Source organism: Halichoeres trimaculatus, unplaced genomic scaffold (genome assembly GCF_033239565.1).
Source record: "Halichoeres trimaculatus isolate MK-OKI-2021-1 unplaced genomic scaffold, fHalTri1.1 fHalTri1_scaffold_19, whole genome shotgun sequence".
Taxonomy (NCBI): domain Eukaryota; kingdom Metazoa; phylum Chordata; class Actinopteri; order Labriformes; family Labridae; genus Halichoeres; species Halichoeres trimaculatus.
The window spans coordinates 27,808,357-27,835,791 of record NW_027437197.1 but is presented as its reverse complement, the minus strand read 5'-3'; the positions used below and the strand labels follow the sequence as shown (position 1 = coordinate 27,835,791).

The window sequence follows — 27,435 nt, the reverse complement described above, 5'->3', positions numbered from 1 at the left end:
ATGAACAGTCTAAAGAACAGTCTGATGAAAAGTCTGATGAACAGTCTGATGAACAGTCTGATGGACGGTCTGATAAATGGTCTGATGAACAGTCTGATGGACGGTCTGATAAATGGTCTGATGAACAGTCTGATGGATAGTCTGATGAACAGTCTGATGAACAGTCTGATGAACAGTCTGATGGATAGTCTGATGAACAGTCTGATGGATAGTCTGATGAACAGTCTGATGGATAGTCTGATGAACAGTCTGATGAACAGTCTGATGGACGGTCTGATAAATGGTCTGATGAACAGTCTGATGGACGGTCTGATAAATGGTCTGATGAACAGTCTGATGGATAGTCTGATGAACAGTCTGATGAACAGTCTGATGGATAGTCTGATGAACAGTCTGATGAACAGTCTGATGAACAGTCTGATGGATAGTCTGATGAACAGTCTGATGAACAGTCTGATGGACGGTCTGATGGATAGTCTGATGAACAGTCTGATGAACAGTCTGATGGATAGTCTGATGAACAGTCTGATGAATAGTCTGATGGATAGTCTGATGAACAGTCTGATGGACGGTCTGATGGATAGTCTGATGAACAGTCTGATGAACAGTCTGATGGATAGTCTGATGAACAGTCTGATGAATAGTCTGATGGATAGTCTGATGAACAGTCTGATGAACAGTCTGATAGACAGTCTAATAAATGGTCTGATGAACAGTCTGATAGACAGTCTAATAAATGGTCTGATGAACAGTCTGATAGACAGTCTAATAAATGGTCTGATGAACAGCAACGTGAACAGTCTGGCTTACAGTCTGATGAACCTTCTGGCTTACAGTCTGATGAACCTTCTGGCTTACAGTCTGATGAACAGTCTGATGAACAGTCTGATGGACGGTCTTATGAATGGTCTAATAAATGGTCTGATGAACAGCATCATGAACAGTCTCATAAACACTCTGATGAACAGTCTGATGAACACTCTGATGAACAGTCTTGCTTACAGTCTGTTGAACAGTCTGTTGAACAGTCTGGTGAACAGTTTGGTGAACAGTCCGGTAAACAGACTCCTCCTGGTCACTGTTTGGGGACTTAACAGAGAGAGCAGAGAAACTGAGCCATCAGAGATGATTATTGTAGAGAGCAGCTGCTTAGCAGACTCTGTTATTTAGTGTTTGAGGATGCGTGTGGGTTTTTGTCAGAGCGCAAATATGATAATTGACGTGACTAAGTGAAGCACATCTTTCTGAATGAGGGGAGATGTCTGCAGCTCATGTATGAACCATCAGACAGCACTGATGGATGTTCCTGCTGTAGGCTGGGTTTTTACATTCAGATCAGGTCTCATCGCTCAGCAGGAGGTTTGGCTGAAACAAAACCAGGAGATCAGCTTCAAAGAGGCAGCTCGTCCTCTGCAGTTACATCTGTAAACCTTAACTAAACTGCATTGTCATGTTCATCTCCGTGATGAGTGTTTGTCTCCTTCATGAGCGCAGGAACCAGAGTAGACTGACGTGTAGCTCTCTCTCTGTCTTTGTCTCATTCAGAGAACTACCCTGTGAGCAGCGCTGATGGAAAGACAGAGTCTGTGACCAACCTCCAGCCTCAGCAGTCCCTCAGCTCTCTGCAGTCCAGCTCCCCTGGTCCCAAAAGATCTGGAAACACTCTCAGAAAGTGGCTGACGAGTCCAGTCCGCCGGCTCAGCCATGGCAGCTCGGTGAAGAAGCTCCCCAACAACAAGCAGAAGACGAGCGGTGAGACCGGGACCATGTTCAGGTCTGATCCTGTTCCCTGAGAACTGAGCTGTGAACTGATTGGCTGACTGTTTGATTGACAGGTCCAGCAACAGGACGAGAGGAGAGCAGGAAGAGCATCGACCTCGGACAGCCCGACCTCAACCTGCAGGATGACATCATCAGTGAGGTGACCAACATCATGCTGAGCACGACGCTGAGCACGACTCCTAGGGTGAAACTTCCTTCTGCTTAAAGCTGATTTTTATGTCTCTGTGTGTCTCTGTGTGTCTTTCAGAGAGTCCTTAGTAAGGACACAAACCTTCTCTCCAAGACATCATCAGGGATGCAGAGTGGTGGAGAGGAGGAGCAGGATGAGGAGGCGCACACTCCTCTTCCTCCTCCCATGGAGATCATCAAAGACCCGTCAGCTCAGGATGACAAGGTGAGACGCCATCCTAAAGATCTGTCCTCAGGGACGGGGAACTGGTCTTAACTCATTAAAGAGGGGAACTGAGCAGATGAAAGATTGAATTCTTACAGATAAAATGAGAAAGGGGCTTTTCACAGTCCTGGTTCAGGTCCAGCTTCCTGTTCTCTGCTCACTAACAGCTCTCTCTCCTTCACCGCTCGTTCCTCCTCTTTATTCTTTCCTCATTACTTCACACTTCTCTTCTGCACTTCCATCTGTGTAACATGCTTTGGCTTTCCTCCTCTTTCTCTTCCTCCCCCTCCTCTTCTTCCTCTCTCAGTCCTCGGCCTTGCTAACATCTCTGCAGTCGTCCTCTGAGGTGCCCAGCGCCACAGAGCTGGTTAGCGCCATAGAGAAACTGGTTAAAACCAAGATGGTAAGTCACTGTGTACTCATTCAGGAAGAGATCAGCTGTGTGTGTGTGTGTGTGTGTGTGTGTGTGTGTGTGTGTGTGTGTGTGTGTGTGTGTGTGTGTGTGTGTGTGTGTGTGTGTGTGTGTGTGTGTGTGTGTGTGTGTGTGTGTGTGTGTGTGTGTGTGTGTGTGTGGAGATGTCTGGCTCTGAGTGTTGGTTCAGCTCAGAGAAACAGTGGTTAGTATCAGCTGACTGAGGCCTTGCTGCCCTCTGCTGACCCCTGCTGTCACTGCGCTTATGGTGAAGGATATGAGATGTGTGTGTGTGTTGTGTGTGTTGTAAAGGACTGAGGGACAGATCAGTGACTCTAAACCCTGAACTTGTGTCTAAAGAGAGGAGCAATTTCTGTAAGAGGAAAACTATGATTTCAACTGTCTCTTTAACCTCTGTCCTCCTCCTTCTGCTCCTCCTAATGCTTCTCCTCAGACTCTGGAGCCAGGGGCGTATCCAGGCTTCTCTTCTCTCTCCCCCCCTGAGCAAACCACCCCCATCCAGCCCCGAAACCCTGAACTGGAGCAGAGAGCCAAAGCGATGAGGGGACGCATGTGAGTAGTTGAGGGTGTGGTCCAGGTCTGCACAGACCCTTTAATCTGGAGCCTCTCACAGAGACAAACTTCTTCTGTTCTGCTCAGGTTTGTCCTCAATGAGCTCATACAGACAGAGAAGGACTACGTCAAAGACCTTGGGATCGTGGTGGAGGTGAGACCTCCTCTATAAGAAGGATCAGGTCTGTAGCCCCCCTGATACAAACCTGTAGACCTGAAGTCCCCGATCTTTGCGTCTCTGCAGGGCTTCATGAAGAGGATCGAGGAGAAGAGTGTCCCCGAGGACATGAAAGGAAAAGATAAAATCGTGTTTGGGAACATCCATCAGATCTACGACTGGCACAGAGAGTGAGTGAGGAACCAGGACTCAGGAAGCTCAGGGGTTGGGTACGGTCCAGATGGGTTCAAACCCTCCTCACCTGTTCTCTGTCTCTCTTCAGTTTCTTCGTCGGAGAGCTGGAGAAGTGTCTGGAAGACCATGAACACCTCCCCGAGCTCTTCATCAAACATGTGAGTCAAACACTGCGAGGATGATGATGATGATGATGATGATGATAATGATGGTTTTATGGTGAGACTGACCTAAAGTAACCCCACTCTAACCTGCTGCGTGTCACAGGAAAGAAGACTCCACATGTACGTGGTTTACTGTCAGAACAAACCAAAGTCTGAGTTCATCGTCGCAGAATACGACACCTACTTTGATGTGAGTGTCATTTAAATCAGTTTAAACTGGTTTTCTCTGGTGTAAATGATTCAGAGCAGCTTTAATCACATGTCTGTATGAGGATTGTGATGGTTTTGGTTTGGTCTTTCAGGGGATCCAGCAGGACATCCAGTCCAGACTCTCCATCAGTGACTTCCTCATTAAACCCATCCAGAGAATCACCAAGTACCAGCTGCTGCTCAAGGTGATACACACACACACACACACACACACACACACACACACACACACACACACACACACACACACACACACACACATGCATTGGTGTCATACCCAGGTGTTTTATTTGGTGAGGAGAATCATGGATGGTTTCTCTGCAGGACTTCCTGAAGTACAGCTCTAAGGCGGGCATGGACTGTGAGCAGATTGAGGTAAAGCTCACTGATCCTAAACCTGAGCTCTGACCACCTGAGACTAAAGTTTCAGGTATTTCTCTGTTTGCATGAAGCAGGTTGGAGTTAGACTTTCTCACTCAGGGTTGGATTTGTTCTTGCGTCTCTCTCAGAAAGCTGTAGATTTGATGTCTCAGGTGCCTAAGCTGTGTAACGACATGATGAACCTGGGTCGGCTGCAGGGATACGAGGTGTGTGTCTTTCCACTGATCTGATGTAGAGGTTAGCTCTCACAGATGGTAACTTCCTGTGCACTGAGCCATGGGGTTTTCCACCTGCAGGGGAAACTGACCAGCCAGGGCAAACTGCTGCAGCAGGAAACCTTCTTTGTGACCGAGCAGGACGCTGGCGTCCTGTCGCGCTCCAAAGAGCGGCGGGTTTTCCTTTTCGAGCAGATCGTCATCTTCAGTGAGCTGCTCAGGAAAGGATCATCCACGCCAGGCTACCAGTTCAAGAAGAGCATCAAGGTGAGCTGAGGACAGAGTTCATCTTTATCTCACAGTCACTGAGCTCACCCTCTGAATCAGCCATCACCAGCAGCTGTCTCTGTGTTACTGCATTTGTATCCAGCATTCTATCAGTGTCTGAAAATACATGACCCATGGCTAAGCTCCACCCCCTCCACTCACTGGGACAAACAGTGAACGTTCAGTGACAGGTGCTATGGCGGGTGTCACAGTAGGAGACATTTCACAGGATGCTGTTGATGATCACATATCACCTAGAAGTCTCCACAAAGCTCTAACGTCCTCGCGTGCAGATCTCGCGCTTCATATTTTCGATGTAATCAGTTCAGTGTATTAACATGTACCCCATGAACACGTCAGACCATTTTTAAACTTCAAATCTCAGAAAAAAAATCATGAAACTGAAGAAAAAGTGACTTTCTGCATCTCAATGATTGGCTCATCATGTTTATGGGTGGGGCTTATCCATAGATCGATTCCCTTTGAGTATTGATGTCAGACACTGTTACTGTCCTGTGTAAACCCTGCTCTCTGGCCTCAGATCTCCTACCTGGGTCTGGAGGACAGTGTGGATAATGATCCCTGTAAGTTCGTCTTGTCGTGTCGTGGCTCGTCGGAGCGTTTCACTCTGCAGGCTGCAAACTTTGAGACCAAACAGGTCTGGGTTCGACACATCCAGGAGGTCCTGGACGCTCAGAGCAACTTCCTGTCTGGTGAGAAAACGTGCACCCACACACACACACCACCACACACAGATATATTAACGAAAGCCAGAGTTCATCACACATGTGGGCTGAGGTCAGAGACCTTGTGTCTGGTTCCAGCTCTGCAGTCTCCCATCGAGTACCAGAAGGAGAAAAGCGGAGCGGGCAGCAGCTCCTCACTGACCAGGAACCGCTCATCTTCCGGGAACAGAGCAAACATGTCATCTCACAGCAGACCGTCCTCAGCAGTGAGGCTTGGCGAGAAGGAGACAGAAAGGGGGAGGAGCCAGATGAAGATGTCTACCTCCAATGGCGGCACTTCTTGTTTTGAATCCAGGGTGAGAAGTGCTCCTTAATCTCTGCTCCTCATTCTCTGCTCCTCATTCTCTGCTCCTCATTCTCTTCTCCTAATTTTCTGCTCCTCATTCTCTGCTCCTCACTAGCCACATGGACCCAAATATTCCACTTGCATTCGGTTTATTTGCTCAAACTGACAGAATTTAACCTTTGTATACACCTCATTCTGAAAAAAAAGTACCAATCAGAATGGACATTTAATCAGTTTCACAGGGGTGGAATATTCCTTTCCCCAAACAGATTGAGGTTTCATGTATCCACTCAAACAGAAAGTTGTCAGGGTGCGTTCTTTCAGCGCATGCTCAGATATGACGTAAGACGCAACTAGAGACGTTCCTCGATTCTAAAAATGGCAGCGAGCCGTCAGCACTGGAGGAAAGTTTGCTTTTAATCCAAACTTTGAAGAACTGAACATAATTTCAAGACTGGATGGACACTCGCACTACGGAGTATTGCAACACCGTGATAAAAAAGCTGTCGTCCTCCGCCTTCGATAAATCTTGTGATGTTTACGTTTTTCTGCACATGCCCCATTGACTATTCTGTTTGACTGTAGCGGCGCATGTAGACCAGAGATTGGAATATTCCTTTCCATGTATACTATTGTTTTCAGAAAAGTCCTTCAGAAAGATTTCATTCGGAATTATGAAAAACTCTGCTCCTTACTCTCTGCTCCTCACTCTCTGCTCCTTACTCTCTGCTCCTTGTTCTCTGCCCCCCCCCCCTGCTTTTTCCTGCCCTCCCTCTGCTCCTCCTCCTCTGCCACCCCCCTGCTCTCTGCCTCTGACTCCCTTCTCTTCCCCCTCTACTTCTGCTCCTCCTGCTCTGCTCCTGGTTCTGGTTTCTCCTCTCAGCCTGCAGTGGATTGAGGCTGAACTGGGGCATGAAGCTCTTGTTCCTCTGCTGCTGTCTCAGAGCGTTTCCCCCTGAAGCAGAGGTTTAAATCTGGGTTACTGCAGGTGTAGCAGCCAGCTCTAAGGGTTATAAATACAGAGCCAGCTGCTCCTCTGGCCCACTTTGACCGAAACCATGGGACGTCTGCAGGAGGTGGCTCAGCTTAGCCCCACTGAGGAGACTCTGTCCTTCCTTGAAGGAAGGACGCTATCACCCAGAGTTCTGCTTTAGCTCTTATTGTGTTTCTCCAAACACCGCTCCTGGTTTTAGTCTCCACCAGTCACTCAGATATACCTGCTGCAGAGTCTCAGAACCTGCTCTTTGTTTCCTTCCTGTCGTCTGTTTTTGATGCTCACTCTTTCTCCGCCTTTCTCCACCACCCTTTGCTCCTCCTCCTCCTCCCCAGGTTTGGACTGGTTGTAACATCCTCACAGACATTAACTCTGTCTCTTCTCCTTCTCTTTTTTGTCGTTTCTGCTTCCTCTCCTCTTCATGTTTTCCTCCTCCTCCTCTCCATCCTCTCCCCTCTTCTTGTCCTTTAGGACCGAGAGGGCGGCTGTAATGGCATCTCCTCCACCATGACGGTCATTCAGGACTACTCGGCGCTCAAAGAGAACGAGATCTGCGTCAGTCAGGGAGAGACGGTCCAGATCCTGGCAACCAATCAGCAGAACATGTACCTCGTTTACCGCCCAGCTAACATCCAATCACCTGCAGCAGAGGGCTGGGTGCCGGGACACATCTTAGGCCCGCCCACCAAGTCCATCAAAGACTCTTCTTCTACTTCCTCTTTCCCTGCGGCGGTGGCTGATGCACACAACATCAAGTAAGTCCCCAAAACCCCACGCAGCACTTCTCTCCCGCAGACAGACGCACTGGATGCTGGATGAAACAAGCACTCGGAATGGAAGAGAGGGATGAGGTGATGACGCTCTGTCTGTGTCCAGCTTTTGTTTTTGAATCAGCTCCCTCCCTCAGCTCCTCACTGCCTCACATAACTCCTCACCTCCTTCTCCTGCTCCTCCTCCTCAAAGAAGGACCCTCTGGACCTCACAGAAGAGTGTTTATGTCTGAACTCGTCTGATTTTCTTTTTTTGGAGTTTAAAATAAAAAGGTACAGACTCACGGTCCATAAAGCTGCTGCAGTGACTGTTTAATTTCTGAGCCATTGTCAGGTCTCGGCTTTGAGGCGACTACATGAAAACACACACACACACACACGCTCTCTGAGGGTCGTGGATCAGACATAGACTGGATAGTAGTCCAGTAGCTGACTCTGAAGAGCAGAAGCACTCTTGTGTGGAGTAAAAACCGGACTCTTATTTCCGTTCCTAACACTCTGCTTTTTCCTTCGTCTTTTTTTGTTTTGTTTTGTCTTTTTGTTTGTTTGTTTTTTTGATCTTATTGGAAAGAAAAACTCACCTGGGGCATTCAGGTGGACTCAGCCCCATTCTCCGCTCTGGAGAAGTTTTATTTTGTTGTCTGTGGCAATCTTTACAGAAGTTTCTGTTGGTTCTTCTTCTTGGTTTTGATTTGATTTCATGGACAAACTTTGATCCTTTCCCTCCTCATGTTGTTTTTTGTTCATGTCAGCAGTTCACTGTACAAAGCCAAACTTTCAGCTGAGGCTCTGGAACATTCCTGTTAAAAAAAAACCTTTTTGCACTATTTAAGATGAAATATGAAGTCAGGCTGTGCAATATGTTGCCTTCAGTGGCAGCGGTCTGCGTTGTACTGTTGTTGGTGGACTAGTCTAAATGTCTTTATATATGTAAAATAAACCTTTGGGAACTTGAGCATGAGCTAGCGAAGCCACGTGACAGTGATGTTGTTGTTTTGCGTTAGGCTAAAGATGATGATAAACGGTTTGTAGTTTTTAATATTTGTAAATAAACTACAACATCCAACGTGCCTTAGTAGTTTCTGCAATGAACTGCCTGCTACTCTGTGTGTTCTCTGACTCTACAGGATGGAGGTGCTGATGAGTCATTGAGGTTTCAACACACTCACAGAGGGAGAGAACAGGGAGAAGTTTCTGGAGAATGATCCAGTCTAGAATAAATATTAAAGATTAAGATTAAAGATTAAAATTAAAGATAAGGTTAAAGCTAAAGATTAAGGATTAAGGATTAAGATTAAAGATCAAAGATGGGGTTATTTCTCAGCAGACTCACATGTTCTTGTCTTTATGTTTGTTAATTTGAGTTCTTGTAGTTTCCTTTAAGGTCTTTGTGTTTGAGTTTTACTAACACACGGTTTGAGACTCCACCAAAGCTACAGGCTTCAGGTAACAGGTCTTCGACAGTCAAAAGATGGATTTGGATTATTTCTAATTTTATTGTTTATAATAGTAACTGCTCTTTAATTTTAAAATCTCAGATGTTCTTCTTAAATCTTTCTGTTTGCTCACTCTCTGTCGGTGAGGAACCCAGACTAAGGTCCTCTGGTCCTCTGGAGGTCTTAGCTTCTGCTCTTTGACAGTCTGGAGGTTTGATTTTTATTCTGTTAACATTAAAACATATCAGAGCGAACTCAAACCTTGAACCTGAATGAGCCATCTGATGATACAGACAGGTCCAGGCTCATGTCTCACAGCATGACGGCACAGAGAATGATCCGGATCCCTGTGTTCTAAAGTGTTCCTGTCTGTTGTTACTCTCTGCAGGCGTGTGCGTGTGCGTGTGCGTGTGCGTGTGCGTGTGCGTGTGCGTGTGCGTGTGTGTGTGTGTGTGTGTGTGTTAGGCTGTTTCTTTGCTGTCCTGTCTGTCTGTCTGTCTCTCTGCTGTCTGTCTTTCGTCTCCTGTATCTTATCTCAGCAGAGGAGTCTGGCTGCAGCCTGAGGTAACACTGACTCTGTGAAAGGCATGTTAAAGGATAAACACACTCGCACGCGCACACACACACACACACACACACACACACACACACACACACACACACACACACACACACACACACACACACACACACACACACACACACACACACACACACACACTCACTGGCTCTGTAGTGGAAGTCACTGCATCTTAGAGGATCATTAGACTCTAACTGGACCAACGTCACTTCTCTGTGATGTTGCGATGTCATATCCAATCTGCCTCTGCAGCCAGACTCACCTGACCCCTGATCTGCTCCCTGATTGGCTGCTTGACGTGTCTTGTTACTGTACTGTACAGGAAGTCTCTGTCGTGGAACACGCTGCGTGCCAGGAAGCGCGCTGAAGCCAGGGACTTCTCCTCGCTGGGGGTCAGAGGTCAGGAGAACGGCCTCCTCCGTAAGCCCAAAGAAACCACACCCCCTCCCACTCTCCCCCTGCCCAGCAGGGCCAAGGGCAAAGTGAGTAACACAGGCTGAAGGCGCACGCTGCTGATGTCCTGTGTGTGTGCCCAAACCCCTCACCTGCCCTCAGCCCCACTTGGTTTTATTTTAACCCTAGTGTGTGTGTGTGTGCGTGTGTGTGTGTGTTCACACCTACAAACACACACAGCCACTGTGTTTCTGTTTGAGTCCAGCTGTGGTTCTCAACCTGCACCATGAGGGTAGACTGTAGTCCTGATATGTCCAAGTTACAGGGTGCAGAGTCAGACACATGGAGCTGACAGACTAAGGTCATACTGAGGTCATACTGAGGTCATACTGAGGTCATACTGAGGTCATATTGAGAATTAGCCAGTGTAATAACTGTATGCAGCTCTTTGATCTGAGCAGCTCCTCTCTGCTGGGAGCTCTGAGGTCATCCAGGTTAGTTGCAGACAGGCTGACTTTAGCAGTTCCAGTGGTTTCAGAGCCATACTGGCAGGATGAGCTGTTATAAAGCTGTGATTATCACAGTGTTTCATGTGTGATGAAACAGTTGTAAAACCAAGCATACACTTAAAGGTCCCATATTATGCAAAAATCACTTTATTTTTCTTTATATTAGTCTTTTACTTAAATTTGTGGGTCTTTGGATTCAGCTCCCAGCCCACAAAATGTGACATTTAATGACCAAACCTGTACTTAGTAGAGCTTGTGAATGTGAAATCCTAACCTTAAATGAGCTGTTTGACGCCATCAGCAATTCCCTTTTTTGACCAATCAGGAGCAAGTCTGTCCTGATTGGTCCACCGGAGCAGATACCTTAGCTGTGGTTAGCCTGTTGTTTTAGCCTGTAATGTTACGGTAAACGAGCTTTGCTGTTTTCTAAACATTGTGTGTTGGAGCTTGTGGCACCGCTCTCAGTGACGCTGAAGAGCGGGGCAGTATCAGCTGTGACTCATTTACATATGAAGGTCACGCCCACTAAATCAGAGCGTTCTGAACAGAGGGGCTATGAGAGCCTGGAAACAATGCTGCTGTGCTTGATTTATTGGCTTTTTGGACCAAAACATGTTACTACCATTTCATGAAGACATCAATGATCCAGATTAAACTACAGAAAAGGAGCTGAATATGGGACCTTCAAAGTTTGATGAGTATAGTTCTGCACAGCGGTTGAGAACCACAGAAAAAGAACCTGGAAGCTGATTGGATATTTGTGTTCCTCTTCCTCTTGATGCACTTATTGAAAAATAAAGTTTGATTTTTTTGGTTTTTGTGTTGTGGTTTATTTCTCCCTCCCTGTGCATGAGTAGAGATCGACTCCAGTCTGACTTTTCTTTGTCCTCTCTGTTTTCTGTGAGCTGACGTCAGCCCACACACCTGTTTGTGCATAAATAACATCACTCACTAACAAAAATCAAATTTTAAAATATCCTTTCATTTCAAAGTTTAACACATGAAGAATGAAACTGTTCACTTTATTTTTGAGCCTCAGTCAATGAAACTCCAGCTGTACATCCCCCTCCCTCTCAGTATCTTGTTGGGATGAATCGAATGTGTGATTTTCTTTGATCACACGCTGGTTAAGGCTCTGTCTCTCTCTGCGATCTGACACATCAAAAACATCTGGAGGCTTATATCAGTCCAACTCCCAGAAACCTGAAAACTGTCAGATTAGCTTTTAATGAGCAGATTTCTCCAAAAAAGCTGGGAGTGCTTCACTTTTCACACAGACTCAGAGAATTTTGCTTTTAAAGCCCATCTGCACTGATTCAACATTCAGCTGTTAAATTCGCCCAGGATGAAAAAAAGGGTCAGATTTTCCTGAGAGGGAGAGAAGGAGGTAGAGAAAAGAAAGCAGAGAGTTGATTTCATATGAAGACAGTCTGAATAAAGAGCATTAAGCAGAAAAATTGATCCAGGTCTCAGGTCAGAATTAGTCCAACTAACTCGGCCACATCAGTCTTCGCCTCCTCCCTCCGACCCCTGCATTTGTTTCTCTTTCCTCCATTCTCCTCCTCTCTCCTAATTTTCTCCCCTATTTCTTCTCCTTCTTTCCTCTCTTTCTTTTATCCCTCCATTCACTCTCTTCTCTCTCATGGTCCAAACTTCCTGTCTTCACACGTCTTCCCCGTCAGGACGTTCACACTTCAGACGAGTCCGACTGTGACGATGACCTGGACCCAAAGTCGGGCATGGAGGTAGGCTCAGTCAGAGTCTGACAGCAGAACTCTGACCTGTTGGAGCAAAGCTTCGAGGGTGGAGCTGTTTGAGTGAACGGACAGATTTATGTCTCTGAGTGTTCAGAAATATCAGATTAAAGCTTTTCAAACTTCTTGAACTCATCTTTGACCTGCTCTGTGTTTCAGCTCCTAAACCCAAACTTCATCCAGGAAGGTAAGAGACACGAAGACCACCACCTGAAGAGCCTCTGATCAGACCTGCATCAGTATATCCACCTGACAGACTCAGCTCCAATGATGTTTAATTGTTTGATCATTTCTTGGTTGGTTGGTTGGTTGGTTGGTTGGTTGGTTGGTTGGTTGGTTGGTTGGTTGGTTGGTTGGTTGGTTGGATTGGGTTGGTCTACAGTGGCTCCAGAGTTCCTTGTCCCTCTGTCAGACGTGGTCTGTGCATTTGGAGAGACCGTGGTCCTTTGCTGTAAAGTCTGCGGTCGACCCAAACCCTCAGTTACCCTGAAGGGTCCAGACCAGAACCCTGTGACCAGCAACAGCCGCTTCACCATCGACATCAGGTATCAAACACTAAACAGAAGACTGCAGCAGGGATGCAGGTCTCTCTCCTTTTATTCCCTCATTTGAATCTCTTCCTCCCCTTCTCCTCCTCCTCTTCCTCCTCCTCAGGGACACAGGGGACATTCTGCTGAAGGTCTGTAACCTGATGCCTCAGGACACGGGGATCTACACCTGTGTGGCTGTGAACGACCACGGCTCGGCATCCTCCTCTGCCTCTATCAAAGTCCAAGGTGCTGAGTCCGTGGGTGAATGAGGAGAGCTTTAAACTCCTCAGACTAAGGTTTTCCTTTCTTATCTTTCCAAACCCTGAGGTTTGACTGTGGGCCTTTGCTGCAGGTATCCCAGCAGCCCCAGGGAGGCCGGTGGCTCAGGAGGCCAGCAGCACTGCGGTGATAGTCCACTGGCCACCTCCAGCTTCATCTGCTCACTGCTCGGTCAGCAGCTACTCTGTGGAGTCCAGACAGGAGGGTGAGAGACAGAGAGCTGTTAGGACACATGGAGACAGAGAGAGATCACACCTCTCAGTCCCCCTCTGTATCTCACTATCCCTCTCTCTATCCCTCTCTCAGACTCCTTGGTGTGGCAGCAGGTGGCGAGCAGCCGAGAGGAGTGTGTGCAGATCGACACACTTATCCCTGGAGGTCACTATCAGTTCAGAGTCAGGGCCTCAAACCGCTGGGGGGTTGGTCCCCCATCAGAGGCCTCCAACATGGTCACGCTGGCCAGCACGAGTATGTCAGCACACACACACGCACACACACACACACACACACACACACACACACACACACACACACACACACACACACACACACACACACACACACACACACACACACACACACACACACACACACACACACACACACACACACACACACACACACACACACACACACACACACACACACACACATACACATACACACACACTCTTCTTACTGTATGTACATTGCCTGGCCAAAGAAAACAGTTGCCACCGAAAAAAGGTCACACACTCTAATGTTTCGTTGGACCGCCTTTAGCATTCACTGTGGCATTGTTTCAATAAGCTTCTGAAGTGTCACAAGATTAATTTCCATCCAGTGTTGCATTCATTTTTCACCAAGATCTTCATTGATGATGGTAGAGTCTGACTGCTACGCAAAGCCTTCTTCAGCACATCCCAAAGATCCTCAATGGGGTTAAGGTCTGGACTCTGTGGGGGCCAATCCATGTGTGAAAATGATGTCTCACACTCCCTAAACCACTCTTTCACAGTTTGAGCCCAGTTTTAGTAGTTTCTGCAATCTTCTTAGATGTTTTCTCTGCTTGATGCATGCTGATGGTTTGACCCTTCTCAAACAGACTAACATCTTGTCTATGACCACGGGGTGTGTCGTTCCACATGGTTGTTCTAGAAATGTGAAGCAATTCATTGCACCAGTTGGAGTTAAATAACTTGTTGCCAGCTGAAAGATAACCACCCATGCAGTAATTATCCAACAGGAGCCTGGTACCTATTTGCTTCATTAAATCCAGGTGGCGACTTTTCTTGACCGGGCAGTGTATCTGTGTTGTGATTGTCAGTCACTCCTTTCACTCTCTGTGCAGACTTGGGTTTTGACGGGACCGGGATCCAGTGGAAGGAAAACTTTGAGTCCATGTTCAGTCAGATCAGTGAGATTGGAAGGTAAAGACACTAAAACCAGCTTTTCATCTGGTCTGGTTTTTGTTCAGATCAGGGTGTAACTGATGCTCTCTTTCCCCCCTCCAGAGGACGGTTCTCAGTAGTGAGGAAATGTCTCAACAAGTCCACAAAAAAAGAGGTACACAGGCTCCTGTTAGGGACCAAGTAACTTTCATGTTTCTGTGTCTATCTGGGTCTGTCTGGGTCTATCTGAGTCTGTGGGTCTGTCTTGCTCTGTGGGTCTGTCTGAGTCTGTGGGTCTGTCTGGGTCGGTGGGTCTGTCTGAGTCTGTGGGTCTGTCTGGGTCTGGGTCTGCAGCCTGCCTGTGGTCTCTGAGCGACCTGAATGTGGTGTCTCTCTGATCAGGTGGCAGTGAAGTTTGTGAGTAAGAAGATGCAGAAAAAGGAGCAGGTGGCCCATGAAGCTGATGTCCTCCTACATGTGCAAAATCACCAGCTGGTGGCGCTGTTGGATACGTACGAGTCCCCCACCTGTTTGATGCTGGTCCTGGAGCTGTGAGTCTAGCATGTCTGACACACCTGACACACCTTACACACCTGACGCACCTGACACACATGAAATACCTGACATTCCTGACCACGCACCCAACAGGGGGTGACAAACAGGTATGTTGTCCCGGGCCCTGGGCAAGGGGGGCACAGCGGGGATGTGATGCGCGAGAGGCCTGCTGCCCCATTCATTTAAAATACGGCTGTGATCATTGGTGTCTGACAGTTTGCAGTGCAGCCAATGTGCACATAAACACTTGATCATAAAGACGCAGACAGACGCACATCACAGGGACAGTGATGAATCATTGGTCACTTGTTCTTCATCAGTCCAGTTCTTAGTCACTGTTTCACTCACTCACTGTTTTCTAAATGATAAATTCACCCTGAGGTCTCCTGCATCACGCATTGTCCATGATATAAAAACAATCTTGGAAGGATCAAGCCCCAAATACAATCTACTAGTGCAGCGGTTTTCAATCTGTGGGCTAAGGCCCAGAAGTGGGTCTCAGAGCTGTTTTCAGTGGATGGTGTATAAATCAGATAAAATGTGGCAAATATGTGTCAGTGTATGGAGGCCCTAAGAGGGCAAACATCCCCAAAAGTGAGTTTACCCACAAGAAAAAGCAGACTGCACTGCTTGAAGGTGGGCATGTGTGTTGTTGAAGTACAAAGAAAAACCTTGTGGCATAAACACAACATCTGCTAGCCTGCAATCATGAGACAGAAGAGAGCTCTTAGATGATCATGTCTCGGGCCCAGCCAAGGCTGTCAGCTGGCCTGCTCCTGACACACCTGACACATGGACCTGTGAGTGTCGTGGTCTGATCTCTCCTCTTTTTGGAGCTTGAAAAACCGTCACACCACAAAACCTCTCTGACAGCCACAGAGACTGAGACCAAAACCTGATCAAGGATCACGGCTCTCTGTTAAACCCAAAGTCTTCCTCTAACCCCACCACAACACATTGATCCATCCATCCATCCATCTCCTGTGTGTGTGTGTGTGTGTGTGTGTGTGTGTGTGTGTGTGTGTGTGTGTGTGTGTGTGTGTGTGTGTGTGTGTGTCTCAGGCTGGAGGATGGGCGTCTGCTGGACTACCTTGCAGCCCACGATGAGCTGATGGAGGAGAAGGTGGCGTTCTTCATCAAAGAGACGCTGGAGGCAGTGCAGCACCTTCACACCTGCAGGGTGGCTCACCTGGATCTGAAGGTGAGGATGGAGTTTAGGGACCCGCTGGAGCAGGTTAATGATCCTCAGAGAGTGCTGATGAGCTGAAACATGGAGCTCTGTGGTTCCTTGGGTGAAGACTCTGTCCCAGGAGTGGTATTTCCTCTGGTTTCTGATTTTTAAACTCAGATCTTTTCTTTAGAAATATGTAGTAAGGTTTTTTGAAGGTTGAACATTGTTGTGGTCGATCCTAACCCACCCTATCTCCTCACCCTCTCTCTGCTGCAGCCTGAGAACATCATGGTGGACCTCCACACGCCGACCCCAAGCATCAAACTCATTGACCTTGGCGATGCCGTCCAGCTCACCGCCCACCGCCATTACGTCCACCTCCTCCTCGGAAACCCTGAGTTCGCCGCCCCTGAGCTCATCCGAGGAACGCCTGTCTCTGTAGCCACAGATGTGTGGAGCATTGGCGTTCTGGCCTACGTGATGCTCAGCGGCGTCTCCCCGTTTCTGGATGAGTCTCCTGAAGAAACCTGCGTCAACATCTGCCGTCTGGACTTCTGCTTCCCGGACGAGTATTTCAGCGGCGTGAGCCAAGCAGCGAGGGATTTCGTGTCCTCGGTGCTGCAGCAGGATCCCAGGAAGAGGCCTAGTGCCACTTCCTGTCTGCAGCACCCCTGGGTGGGCCGAGGGGGTGCTCACGGAGGAGAGTACTCCAAGACACCCCTGGATACTACACGTCTGTCCACGTTCATCGACAGAAGGAAGCAGCTGCACGACGTACGGCCCATCACCAACATCAAAGGTCTGGTGAGCAGCAGCATGGGAAACACACTGTGACTGAGAGAGGAGAGGAGAGGAGAGGAGAGGAGAGGAGAGGAGAGGAGAGGAGAGGAGAGGAGAGGAGAGGAGAGGAGAGGAGAGGAGGACAACCGCAGCTATCCTTAACTTACTGAAGCATTTATTACTTTCAGTTTGTGTCCCTGTCAGAGACTTGGGGCCTGATTCTTCTTCTAGGACCTCTGGGCCCTCTGGAACCTCTGGGACCCTTGGACCTCTGGGCCCTCAGAAAGCTCAAGATCAGATCTGTGGCTGTGAAACTATTCACTCCTGATTAACTCTTTTCTATCTCCGCTTAGCAGGTATGAACCTTCACGTCTGAATCAGGTCCTTTCAGTCTCCTAAACCCTGAAACAGAGACAGAAGAAAAGAGTATTTAGTGAACTGACTGTGAGCAGATGGAGCCCTCCATGTTTAAACTCTTGTGTTTCTGACCCAGGTCAGGAAGGAGCTCATAAATCTTTACTTGAATTGACAGAAGGTTTAGTATAAGCCCACTTCACAAGCCCAGGCTGAATAAGGTGTTTGTCCACTAGAGGGCAGACTGGTGGTGGTCTGACTCAGCTTTGGTCTCAGGATTTTCCTATCTTCTGTTGTGTCCCAAGAGAAAAATCAAAGTGTTATCTTTCCATCCCCCTGACCTCCAGGTTCAGGCTCCTCATTCGGACCGCTTTGTTTGGTACTGGAGCCAAACTGTGGGGTGGGCTGGAGGAAGGACCTGACTCCATCACACATGTTAAGATGGTGATGTCCTGGTGGCCTGCTGATCCTCCCGGAGCGTCTTTGAGTCTCTGAGCGGATTTGGACTCGATAAAGGAATGATTCAGTCAGTCTGACCCTCTCCTGAACTGTTCAGCTCCTGAACTCAGTTTTGGTTTTGGGTCCAGTCTGTTCTCCAGTTCATCACAAACCTTTACTGGGCACTTCTGACACCACAAAGGGTTCCTGGATCATCTCAGCGTGAGTGTGTGTGTGTGTGTGTGTGTGTGTGTGTGTGTGTGTGTGTGTGTGTGTGTGTGTGTGTGTGTGTGTGTGTGTGTGTGTGTGTGTGTGTGTGTGTAATTTTGTGTAATTTTGTGTTTATTGAACTTTGATTTCAGGACTATGCTTGTGAAATAAAGTTGGTCAGAATGAACCTGGACCTGAGTCTGGGCTCAGAGGACCTGAAAGAAGATCTGCTGGGCTGTCAGCAGGGTCTATGTTGTGGACTGAAGTGCTGTGGACTGCTGAACTTGTTTATGTCAAATCAGGGAGGGATCTGAACCAAACTATCACAGACAATGAACAGGAAGTTTAAAAGATCCCTGCAGAGCCTCCTGGATCTCTCTGAGGACTGCTGGACCTAACAACCCTCAGAGGAGGAACCAGGAGTCAGCTCTGTGGGACTCCTATGATCTGTTCATGTCACTGTTTACAAACCCTGGTCCAAACTTTAGATAGTTTACAAAGACGTAGAAAATCAGGGAAAACCTGCATGTGAGTCCCCAGGGATGCTTTAGAGTCAGGTAAGAGATCTGTGTGTGTCTGATTCCTGTGACCTTCAGTGTGACCTTCAGTGTGACCTTCAGTGTAACCTTCAGTGTGACCTTCAGTGTGGCAGTGAGAGCTGGTCCACTCTGAGCCTTTTTTCTGTTTGAACATTGGTCCAGCAGATGCCGTGGAAAATACGAAGCATGAAACACATCAGCTGATTCGCTCTCAGACAAGTCCCCTTCATGTTTCTACTGATGAATGTAAATCTTGTAGAATGTTCTGCCGTCACAAGTGCTGTCCACTCTCACCACAACACATTTTCAGCTCCACCCCACCTCAACCCTCATCAGCCCTCGATGTCCCTAACCGACCCCCCCATGTCCCTTAGCCTCCCTCAGTATCCCTCAGCACCCTTCAGCCTCCCTCAGCCTCCTTTATCCTCCCTCAGTGTCCCTCACTGTCCCTCAGTGTCCCTCAGTGTCCCTCAGTGTCCCTCCGTGTCCCTCAGTGTCCCTTAGTGTCCCTCCGTGTCCCTCAGTGTCCCTTAGTGTCTCCATGCCTCTGTAAGCATTTAACGGTCAGCATCCCATGTCCTGTAGGTTTTTAAGCAGAATGTTAGCAGAGCTGATCGTTAGAATCTGATTTTACTGATAGAGTGTCAGTGATCATCAGCACAGATTTAGCTAAGTGATCAGCTGAGGGATCTGCAGAGTGATCAGCTGAGTGATCAGGTTAGTGAGCAGCACACTTGACTCAGTGATGGAGAGATGTGAAGAGTAAATCTGTGATGTAGAGGCTGACGTGAGGTCAGAAATAATATATGATGAGGTAGATGTAATGTTTAGTGTATGGGTCTCAGAGTGAGCCCTTTGGGCCTCTGTACTTGGGGAAATGTGTGAATAAGGACATTTCATGTTAGCGTGTGTCCGTCAGTGCAGGAAGCATGGCGTGCAGTATGTTTTACCCTATTCTGTAAACACACCCCCATCACTCTTATCCAGTCTCACCTGATTGCACCCCCCCAGATCCAGATTAACAACAATGATCACACCTGATTTACATCCTGTTGTACAGGGTCCCCCCCACCCCCTTTACCCCACCTTCAGGTTGGTTCCTGACCTGATGAAATGAAGGGTTTGCTGGTCATTTCTCCTGTTCGTCATGATCCAGAGTTTCTCTTTGGCCTGTCAGACGCTGAGAGCTGGAAGTCAAAGGCTGCGTCGCTGCAGAGCCTCAGGTCTTTGCTGATGCAGGTTGCCGCTGATGATCCTCATGTTTCATTCCCAATCCCACAATGCATATGTCCTGGCTTGTAGAGCTGCGTAGCACCATGGTGGCTCCTGTTGAATGCTTTATGTGCTGTATTCTGCTGATGTTCCTGCTGATCCGTCCGTACAGGAACGTTTTGCTGTGTGTGAATCAGCACACGTCTGTATATTCTGCCTCTTCTTACTCCGTCCACCTGCTGGTTTGTTACTCTTTACTAATAAACAACCTGCTTGTTTCTACCCGTCCTCGCTCTGAGTCTCTCTCTCTGTATGTTCACTTCAGTTTTATCCACGGACCCAGAGCACACACACACACACACACACACACAGAGCTCAAAATACAGCATAACACATGTGTGTGTGTGTGTGTGTGTGTGTGTGTGTGTGTGTGTGTGTGTGTGTGTGTGTGTGTGTGTGTGTGTGTGTGTGTGTGTTCTCCACTCCATTACAGACCTCAGTGTGAGTGTGTGAGTGTGTGTGATCCAGAGAGCTGAATCTGATGGAGGAGGTGAGCAGAGCAGGACACATCAGAGGGGATGTTTATGTTCAGGTGAGTTCATGAGGGTCCTGGTCTGGTCTGGGGCAGGATCAGGAGTCCATGGAGCAGTTTCCTGGTTTCTCTTAAGTACAGTTCCTCTCAGCCTTTCAGGGTCTGACTTCCTTCCCCTGATCCAGGACCCCCTCTCTTCCTCTGTTTGGCGGGACTTCATGTGGAAGGTGGGGCTGCTGCTGCCATAAACCAGGCCCAAAGTCTCTGCAGCTCTGCAGGGTCTGGTGCTGCTGTGTTTGGGCCTGCTGGCTACTGAGTGGCCGGTAAACATGCTGGTCCCAGTTTACTCCAAGAACGTGGGTAAGAAAAGGAACCTGGTCTGCAAACCACACACATATAGTGTGCACAAACTAATCTCTGTAAGTATGGATTAGCCTCTTCTCCGCTAAACATTAGTCTGAATCTGGATTACTTGATCTGAGTTTAGAGCCAGACTATGACCAGTGAGGGCAGGACAGTATTTAATCTCAGGGGCCTTACTGCATGCCAGATGAAGACTGGATCTAAGTTAAAGCAGAGGGTCCTGATCTGAGGCAGTCACACTGATAGGTTGCACTTTCACTGCTCAAACTCCAGGTGGCAGTGTGCTCTAGTTTTTGAAGCATGGCCACTATTTTCTCCTGGACTTCCTGATTGGTGGTCTGCTCTCCATCCACCAAATGTCTCCTCATCCTCAAGGAGGAGGTGTTGGTGAGGCAGCAGGCTCTCTGTGTTCATGTTGAGTTTGGTCCTTTAGAGAGTCCCTGATTGGCTGCTGTTGTTTTTAAATACTGACAGTCGAGATGATGAAGACAGTTTGTTCCTCCAGCTCAGAGAGCTGAACGTCACTAAACACAACAGAGGCAGACCTGAACACAGTGAGTGAGCTGGACAGCCGTACTTTAACAGCAGAGTGAGGGCTGCTAGTGAGATCTGGCTGCAGCAGATCTACAGTTCTACAGTTGTGCAGTTTCATTTAGCAGACGCTTTTGCCCAGAGCAACGTACAACACAAGCAAGAATTTATACAGAAGGAAAACCTAGTTAGTGCGACAAAGTGCTAAGTTGTTTTGGCTGCAAGTGCTGCCATTAAGTGCAGAATTTTTTTTAATAATGTAAAATAATCTAGCCAACTAACCACAATTAATTGCTGCAAAAATATAATTCAACCCTCAACAACATCCAGTAATTAGTGCTGAAAATTCACTAAGAGCTGAGTCTGAGACTTTCCGACTCATTCTACCCCTGAGGGCAAAGAGGAGAAGGCTCAGATTAAGGGCCTAAGTGTTCCCTGAACAGATGAGTTTTCAGACATCTCTTAAAGTAGAAAGGGACTCTGTGGATGATATAGAGTTAGGTAATTCACTCAACCATTTGGGCACAACACAGAAGAAGAGTCTGGCTAGAGATTTGGAGCCGCGCTGGGCTGAAAGCACCAGGCGTCTTTCACAAGCAGAGCGTGGTGGACCAGAAGGAGTGTAGACCTGGATGAGGGACCCCAGGTAGGCAGGAGCTGTTTCTGTCAATGTTTTGTTAGCCAGAAGAAGAGCTTTGAATTTGATTGGAGCTGCTGCTGGAAGCCAGTGGAGTGAGATTAACAGCTGGGTGACATGTTCTGTTTTGGGCTGGTTAAAGACCAGACGTGCTGCTGCATTCTGGGTAATCTGGAGATGGAGATGTGAAGTAGACTGTCATCTGTTAAAGACCAGGCTTTAAAGTGTCTCACTATCTGAGCTCTGAACCCAAAAGGATTCCAGGCCTCTTAGCTTAGCGTAGCATGCTTACCACACAAACGGAGACATGGGGGGTGAGCTTTGTGGTCTGTCCACTGAAAGAATCTGAAACTCAAACTGACAAACTTCCTCAAGACTGGTCTGATGGAGGACCAACCCTCATCTTTACAGCCAGGGTCATCGTTTGCCAAAGTCTTTAGTCCACCGTTTTGTACCCAGGACTGTATCCACTTCAAGGCACCAACCCAGAAGTCCCCACTTCAGAGGAAGTCAGCTCTCAGTTAGTCTGCATCTCCTCTCCCCCTTTCAGAGCAAAAACTGCCCGTTTGGCTTCTGGAGCCAGATGAAAGTACGAGCCAGAACGGAGCCCAGCGCGGCTTTGTGTGATGAGGGAGGCGTGGAAGAGAGAGGGTGCTGTGAGTGTGTGTGTGTGTCTGTGTGTGTGTGTGTGTGTGTGTGTGTGTGTGTGTGTGTGTGTGTGTGTGTGTGTGTGTGTGTGTGTGTGTGTGTGTGTGTGAGTGAGGAGGGTTTCTGGGAGGTCACCCCTCCTGCCAGTCATGCTTAACAGGCATTAGTGGCCTTTTTCGTGGCTTGAACACACCGGTACAACAGACGTTTTGTCTCTGGGTGCAACCCCGCCTCCTACCCTCCAACTCCAGGAGCCCGAGCCAAAAGCAGAAAACAGCCCCTCACTAAACACACACACACACACACACACACACACACACACACACACACACACACACACACACACACACACACACACACACACACACACACACACAAACAGGAAGGCTAAAGAAAGTTATATACACAAAAATCTTTATTGATCACTCTTCATCCTTCATTAAATCATCTGCTTGTCCTTCCTCCTCATCCTCTGGTCTCCTTTAGTTTCATTTCATCTATATCTGACTCCCAGCACTCCTTTCTGAATGGTAATGCATGTGAATTAGACTCTGTGTATGTGTGTGGGTGTGTGAGCTTTCTGCAGGAGGTGGCTGGACCTCACTGATCTGAATAATCTGTATACTCGCTGCTCAAGTTCCTGCAGGGGGGAGGATCAGGTGTGTAATGCATCTAACAATCTGTGTGTATGTGTATTTGTACGTGTGTGTGTGTGTGTGTGTGTGTGTGTGTGTGTGTGTGTGTGTGTGTGTGTGTGTGTGTGTGTGTGTGTGTGTGTATGTGTGTGTGTGTGTGTGTGTGTGTGCGTGTCTGGTGTGTAGAGCTGAGTTTATCTGCGTCCCTGCACAGGTAAGTTAGGTCTTCTCAGTAACCAGCATCAGTTTCTGTGGTTTAAAGTTCAGCTGTTCACCAGCAGAGGTGTTCAGGTACCATCTAGACCTCTTCTTCTGGAATTGCGAATTCTGGAATGCGCCACCAGGTGGCTGCAAATTGTAGATGCTCTGTCTTAACTTTTGTGATTTTTTGTAATGTATACGTCTTTTTTTAATACATTAGCTGTCATTTTTGGTTTGCCCAAGAGGATTTCTGATGCTGGTTCAGAATTGCAGTGCTACATGGGAGATTTTCTGGATATTTTTTGGCTTTTTCAAGAGTTGTTATGCTGAATCTCCATGGCAACAAGACTTGTTTACTACCGGGATCGACTGATAATGCTCTCCAAACTCAAGATCATCAGTGAAATATCACCTCAAATCCTAATGGAGTTGAAAAGAAAGAGCAGAGGATGCAGGGCAGGAGTGAGGCAGAGAGAAAAACAGTGGAGATTTAAACTGTTTCTTCCAACTGTTGTGATGGGTAACGTGAGATCGCTAGCTAACAAAATTGACGAGCTCCGGGTGCTAACCAGGTCTCAGAAAGAATACTGAGAATGCAGTATTATGTGCTTCACTGAGACGAGGTTACATGAACACATCCCAGACTGTAATGCATCTGTACACGGCTTCATGACGGTCCGTGCAGACCACAACAAACAACTCAGCGGAAAGCTAAAGGGAGGTGGAATTGCAGTGCTGGTTAACCAGCGTTGGTGTCATCCTGGACATGTCACTGTTAAAGAGAAGAAACACTGAACTGCTAGCTGTGAGTTTTCGACCATATTATTTACCCAGAGAGTTCACATGTGTTATTCTGGTAGCGGTTTATTTAATACCTAGTACCGCCCAGACGCAGCCTGTTATGTTATTAACTCTGTCATTGCCAGGCTTCAAACACAACATCCAAACGCTTTTGTGGCGACAGGTGACAGGTGCATCATGTGGCCAAGTATCAAGCTGAAGCCTGTGATGCTACATATTCCTGGGCTATGACAAGGGCCAATTTATGAACTCAAAAAGAAGGCAAATGCAAAATATAAAGATGCAATAAGGTTTATATGTAAAAACGAGCAAACGATGAGAGCTGATTCCTTGGCTAAAAAACTTTTGAACAACAATGGTAAAGCTTTCTGGAAGTAAAATTTCTCAACAACTGTAAGCCATCTCTACCTCATACTGTAGATGGAATTACTGGGCCAAATCTGATAGTTGATCTTTGGCATCAGCACTACTGTTCACTCTTCAGTTGTGTTCCTAATGACTTGTATTGTGTGGATCATGTTGATTATGTTGAAACTATCACATCTCATGATGTGCATCAAGCTATTAATAACTTGTCAGATAATAAACCCACTGGAGTAGATCAGATCTCTGCTGAACATCTCAAACTTGCGAGTGTGAGGTTGGCTCCTCTTCTGTCTTTATGTCTCACTGCATTTGTTGTGCATGGGTTTATCCCAAACCCCGTGATGACAGTTCTTCTAGTACCTGTGTCAAAAGATAAAGCTGGAAAAGTGGGCAGTTCAACTAATTATAGACCCATTGCACTTGCCAATACATTGTCCAAAGTTGTGGAACGCATCTTCTTGACTAGGATACAAAAATTCATCACTGCTACAGACAATCAATTTGGCTTTAAAGCTAACCATGGTACTGATATGTGTATTTTCTCCTTGAAAGAATTGCTGAGTACTTATTGAAAGAAAAACTCAACAGTCTTAAGTGCTTTCTGGATGCCTCTAAGGCTTTTGATCGTGTAAATCACAGAAAACTGTTTGAAAAATTCTGTTAGGCAGATGTGCCTAGGTATCTCATCAGATGCCCTTCTTAATGGTATGCCCATCAGGCCATGCAGGTTAAATGGGACACCTGTGTATCTGCTCCCTTTAATGTCTGTAATGGTGTAAGACAGGGCAGTATTTTATCTCCTGCTCTTTTTAATTCTTATATGAATGACCTGTCTAAACAGTTGAGTATGTGCACAACTGGTTGTATGGTTGGAGGTGCCTTAATTAATCACCTCATGTACGCTGATGACCTGGTGGTGTTTAGCCATAGCTCAGCCGAACTCCAGCAGTTGTTGAATGTGTGTTCTGTGTATGGTGAACAACATGATATACAATACAACCCTGCTAAAAGTGTCATCATGATTTGTCTAACTAAGGAGGACAAGACTTTAAAGTTTCCTGTTTTTACATTGTCTGGGGCTTCTGTAAAAGTATGTGATACTGTCAAATACCTAGGACAGATCATAACTGATTGTCTATCGGATGATGAGGACATGTATTGCCAGTGCCGGCTGTTATACGCTCAAGCAAACATTCTGGTGCAAAAATTCTCCTGTTGCTCTGTAGAGGTGAAATTGACTCTTTTAAGAGCATATTGTTCCTCTCTGTACATGGCACATCTGTGGGTGAGCTATAAAAAGGCCAGCTACAAAAGACTTATGGTGGCATATAATGATGCACTCAGGTTTCTCCTAAAAAAGCCGAGATGGACCAGCACTAGTGACCTTTTTGTCTCTAGCCGGGTTAATACTTTGCCTGCTGTCCTGAGGAATTTGATGTTTAAATTCATGAATCTTCTGAATGACTCTGTTAATGTTGGGATTTTGTATTGTTCCAGTCCTGTATATAGTGATGTAAAATACTCATCTGTGTTTTGGAAGCACTGGTATGACTGCCTCTTAACAGTTTAGAGGTTTAAATTGTTTGTGTGTTTGTGTTTTTGAATTCTGTAGTGTGGACCATGAGTCTGGAATAAATGTTATCTATCTATCTATCTATCTATCTATCTATCTATCTATCTATCTATCTATCTATCTATCTATCTATCTATCTATCTATCTATCTATCTATCTATCTATCACTTCAAAATAAAGGTCTGTTTGTTGTCCTACCTGAACAACCTGTCCTGCGCTGGCAGACACACTTGAGACATGCTGTGGAGTGTAGACAAAGGAACCTCCTCCATTAACAACCTGTGAGAAAGAGTCATGGCAACACACACACACACACACACACACACACACACACACACACACACACACACACACACACACACACACACACACACACACACACACAGTCTCTGTGAGTCCGTGTATGAGTCTGTGTCTGAGTATGTGTCTGATTAGGTGTGTGTGAGTATGTGTGTGTGAGTCTGTGTGTAAGTCTGTGTGAGTCTTTGTGTGAGTCTCTGGCCTTCATTTATCAAACGTGCGTACGCCTGAAAAATGGGTGTACGCTCCGTTCCACGCACAGATCGGTATCTATCAATTTTGAACTTGGGCGTCGTGTACGCTCAAATCCCACGCCAGGTCTGAGTTCATGTACACATGTTTTGTGTTAGTGGGCAGTGTGGTGCAGCAAGGGAAATCTGTCTGTGGAGGAGAATTATTAGATCATATGAGCACAAACATTTTCAGAAATAAAAACTGATGTTCTTAGATAAATATTTACATCTTTGAATTGGATTTGACACCAAGAATGTTTCTAATATTTCACTCCTCTTCCACCAATCTATAAAATACTTTGCTATGATAGAGCAGCGCGAGCTGTCAGCTGATTTCTCCACATAAAAAATGTGTTTCCTATATCAGTTTTCTATGCAAAAGAACAAAAATAAAAATAAAGAGGCGGTTATCAGTTTTTAATACACTCCCATGTCCATGATAAAGTCTCCTCAGCGAACATTCAGAGGACGCTGAATCAAACATTTAGCCTGGATTTTTTTTTAGGAAGATTACAGGATTTACTGTGAAGATGATTATTTCACTTCTCACAATATTATCATATAATCGTTAACTGTGTGTAAAAAGTGACTACTTCATAGAAGCAGATGTTCATTTACCTGAGATCACAACCTATGTGCTCATCCCGTGGTACAAATAATCATAAAACTCTGGTCTACCCGTGTGTAATTGCGCACGATTGACACACTTCAGCTCCACTCCCTCCTCAGTCTGTGACAGGTTCAGGTTCAGGTTCAGGTTCAGGCTCAGGTTCAGGCTCAGGTTCAGGTTCAGGTTCAGGCTGGAGTCTGCAGCTTCTTTCTGAGCTCAGACACTTTTTTAAAGACAACTTTCCACGTTTCTGGACCTGAACAGAAACAATTGATAATATCCTGTCTTCTAATAGTCAGACATCATGGATTAATTAATCAATGTATAAACAAAGGCTGTGTGAATTAAA

General features: G+C 46.7%; 2 protein-coding genes across 3 annotated transcripts in view; both read left to right on the top strand.

Annotated features, from left to right (window-relative positions):
- Positions 1-19,934, top strand: part of kalrna (kalirin RhoGEF kinase a) — a 164,259-nt gene extending 144,325 nt beyond the window's left edge. Inside the window, exons 41-68 of one of the 2 annotated variants that reach the window (XM_074695044.1) lie at positions 1,546-1,752; positions 1,836-1,921; positions 2,030-2,176; positions 2,484-2,579; positions 3,043-3,161; positions 3,249-3,315; positions 3,406-3,509; positions 3,602-3,671; positions 3,781-3,867; positions 3,980-4,072; positions 4,212-4,262; positions 4,397-4,474; positions 4,565-4,750; positions 5,292-5,463; positions 5,575-5,792; positions 7,248-7,531; positions 9,885-10,044; positions 12,147-12,209; positions 12,378-12,405; positions 12,601-12,763; positions 12,873-12,994; positions 13,101-13,232; positions 13,334-13,495; positions 14,358-14,436; positions 14,521-14,572; positions 14,800-14,948; positions 16,015-16,153; positions 16,400-19,934. In XM_074695044.1, the coding sequence (XP_074551145.1) occupies positions 1,546-1,752; positions 1,836-1,921; positions 2,030-2,176; positions 2,484-2,579; positions 3,043-3,161; positions 3,249-3,315; positions 3,406-3,509; positions 3,602-3,671; positions 3,781-3,867; positions 3,980-4,072; positions 4,212-4,262; positions 4,397-4,474; positions 4,565-4,750; positions 5,292-5,463; positions 5,575-5,792; positions 7,248-7,531; positions 9,885-10,044; positions 12,147-12,209; positions 12,378-12,405; positions 12,601-12,763; positions 12,873-12,994; positions 13,101-13,232; positions 13,334-13,495; positions 14,358-14,436; positions 14,521-14,572; positions 14,800-14,948; positions 16,015-16,153; positions 16,400-16,957 (3,872 nt within the window). In that variant the 3' untranslated portion in view covers positions 16,958-19,934. The remainder of the gene's footprint in view (positions 1-1,545; positions 1,753-1,835; positions 1,922-2,029; positions 2,177-2,483; positions 2,580-3,042; positions 3,162-3,248; positions 3,316-3,405; positions 3,510-3,601; positions 3,672-3,780; positions 3,868-3,979; positions 4,073-4,211; positions 4,263-4,396; positions 4,475-4,564; positions 4,751-5,291; positions 5,464-5,574; positions 5,793-7,247; positions 7,532-9,884; positions 10,045-12,146; positions 12,210-12,377; positions 12,406-12,600; positions 12,764-12,872; positions 12,995-13,100; positions 13,233-13,333; positions 13,496-14,357; positions 14,437-14,520; positions 14,573-14,799; positions 14,949-16,014; positions 16,154-16,399) is intronic. The other variant, XM_074695045.1, reaches the window with a different exon arrangement.
- abcb6b (ATP binding cassette subfamily B member 6 (LAN blood group) b) overlaps positions 18,088-27,435 on the top strand; it is a 53,993-nt gene continuing 44,645 nt past the window's right edge. The window contains 4 exon segments of the mRNA XM_074695374.1: positions 18,088-18,142; positions 18,939-18,993; positions 20,185-20,248; positions 22,270-22,375. Of these exon segments, the coding sequence (XP_074551475.1) occupies positions 18,088-18,142; positions 18,939-18,993; positions 20,185-20,248; positions 22,270-22,375 (280 nt within the window).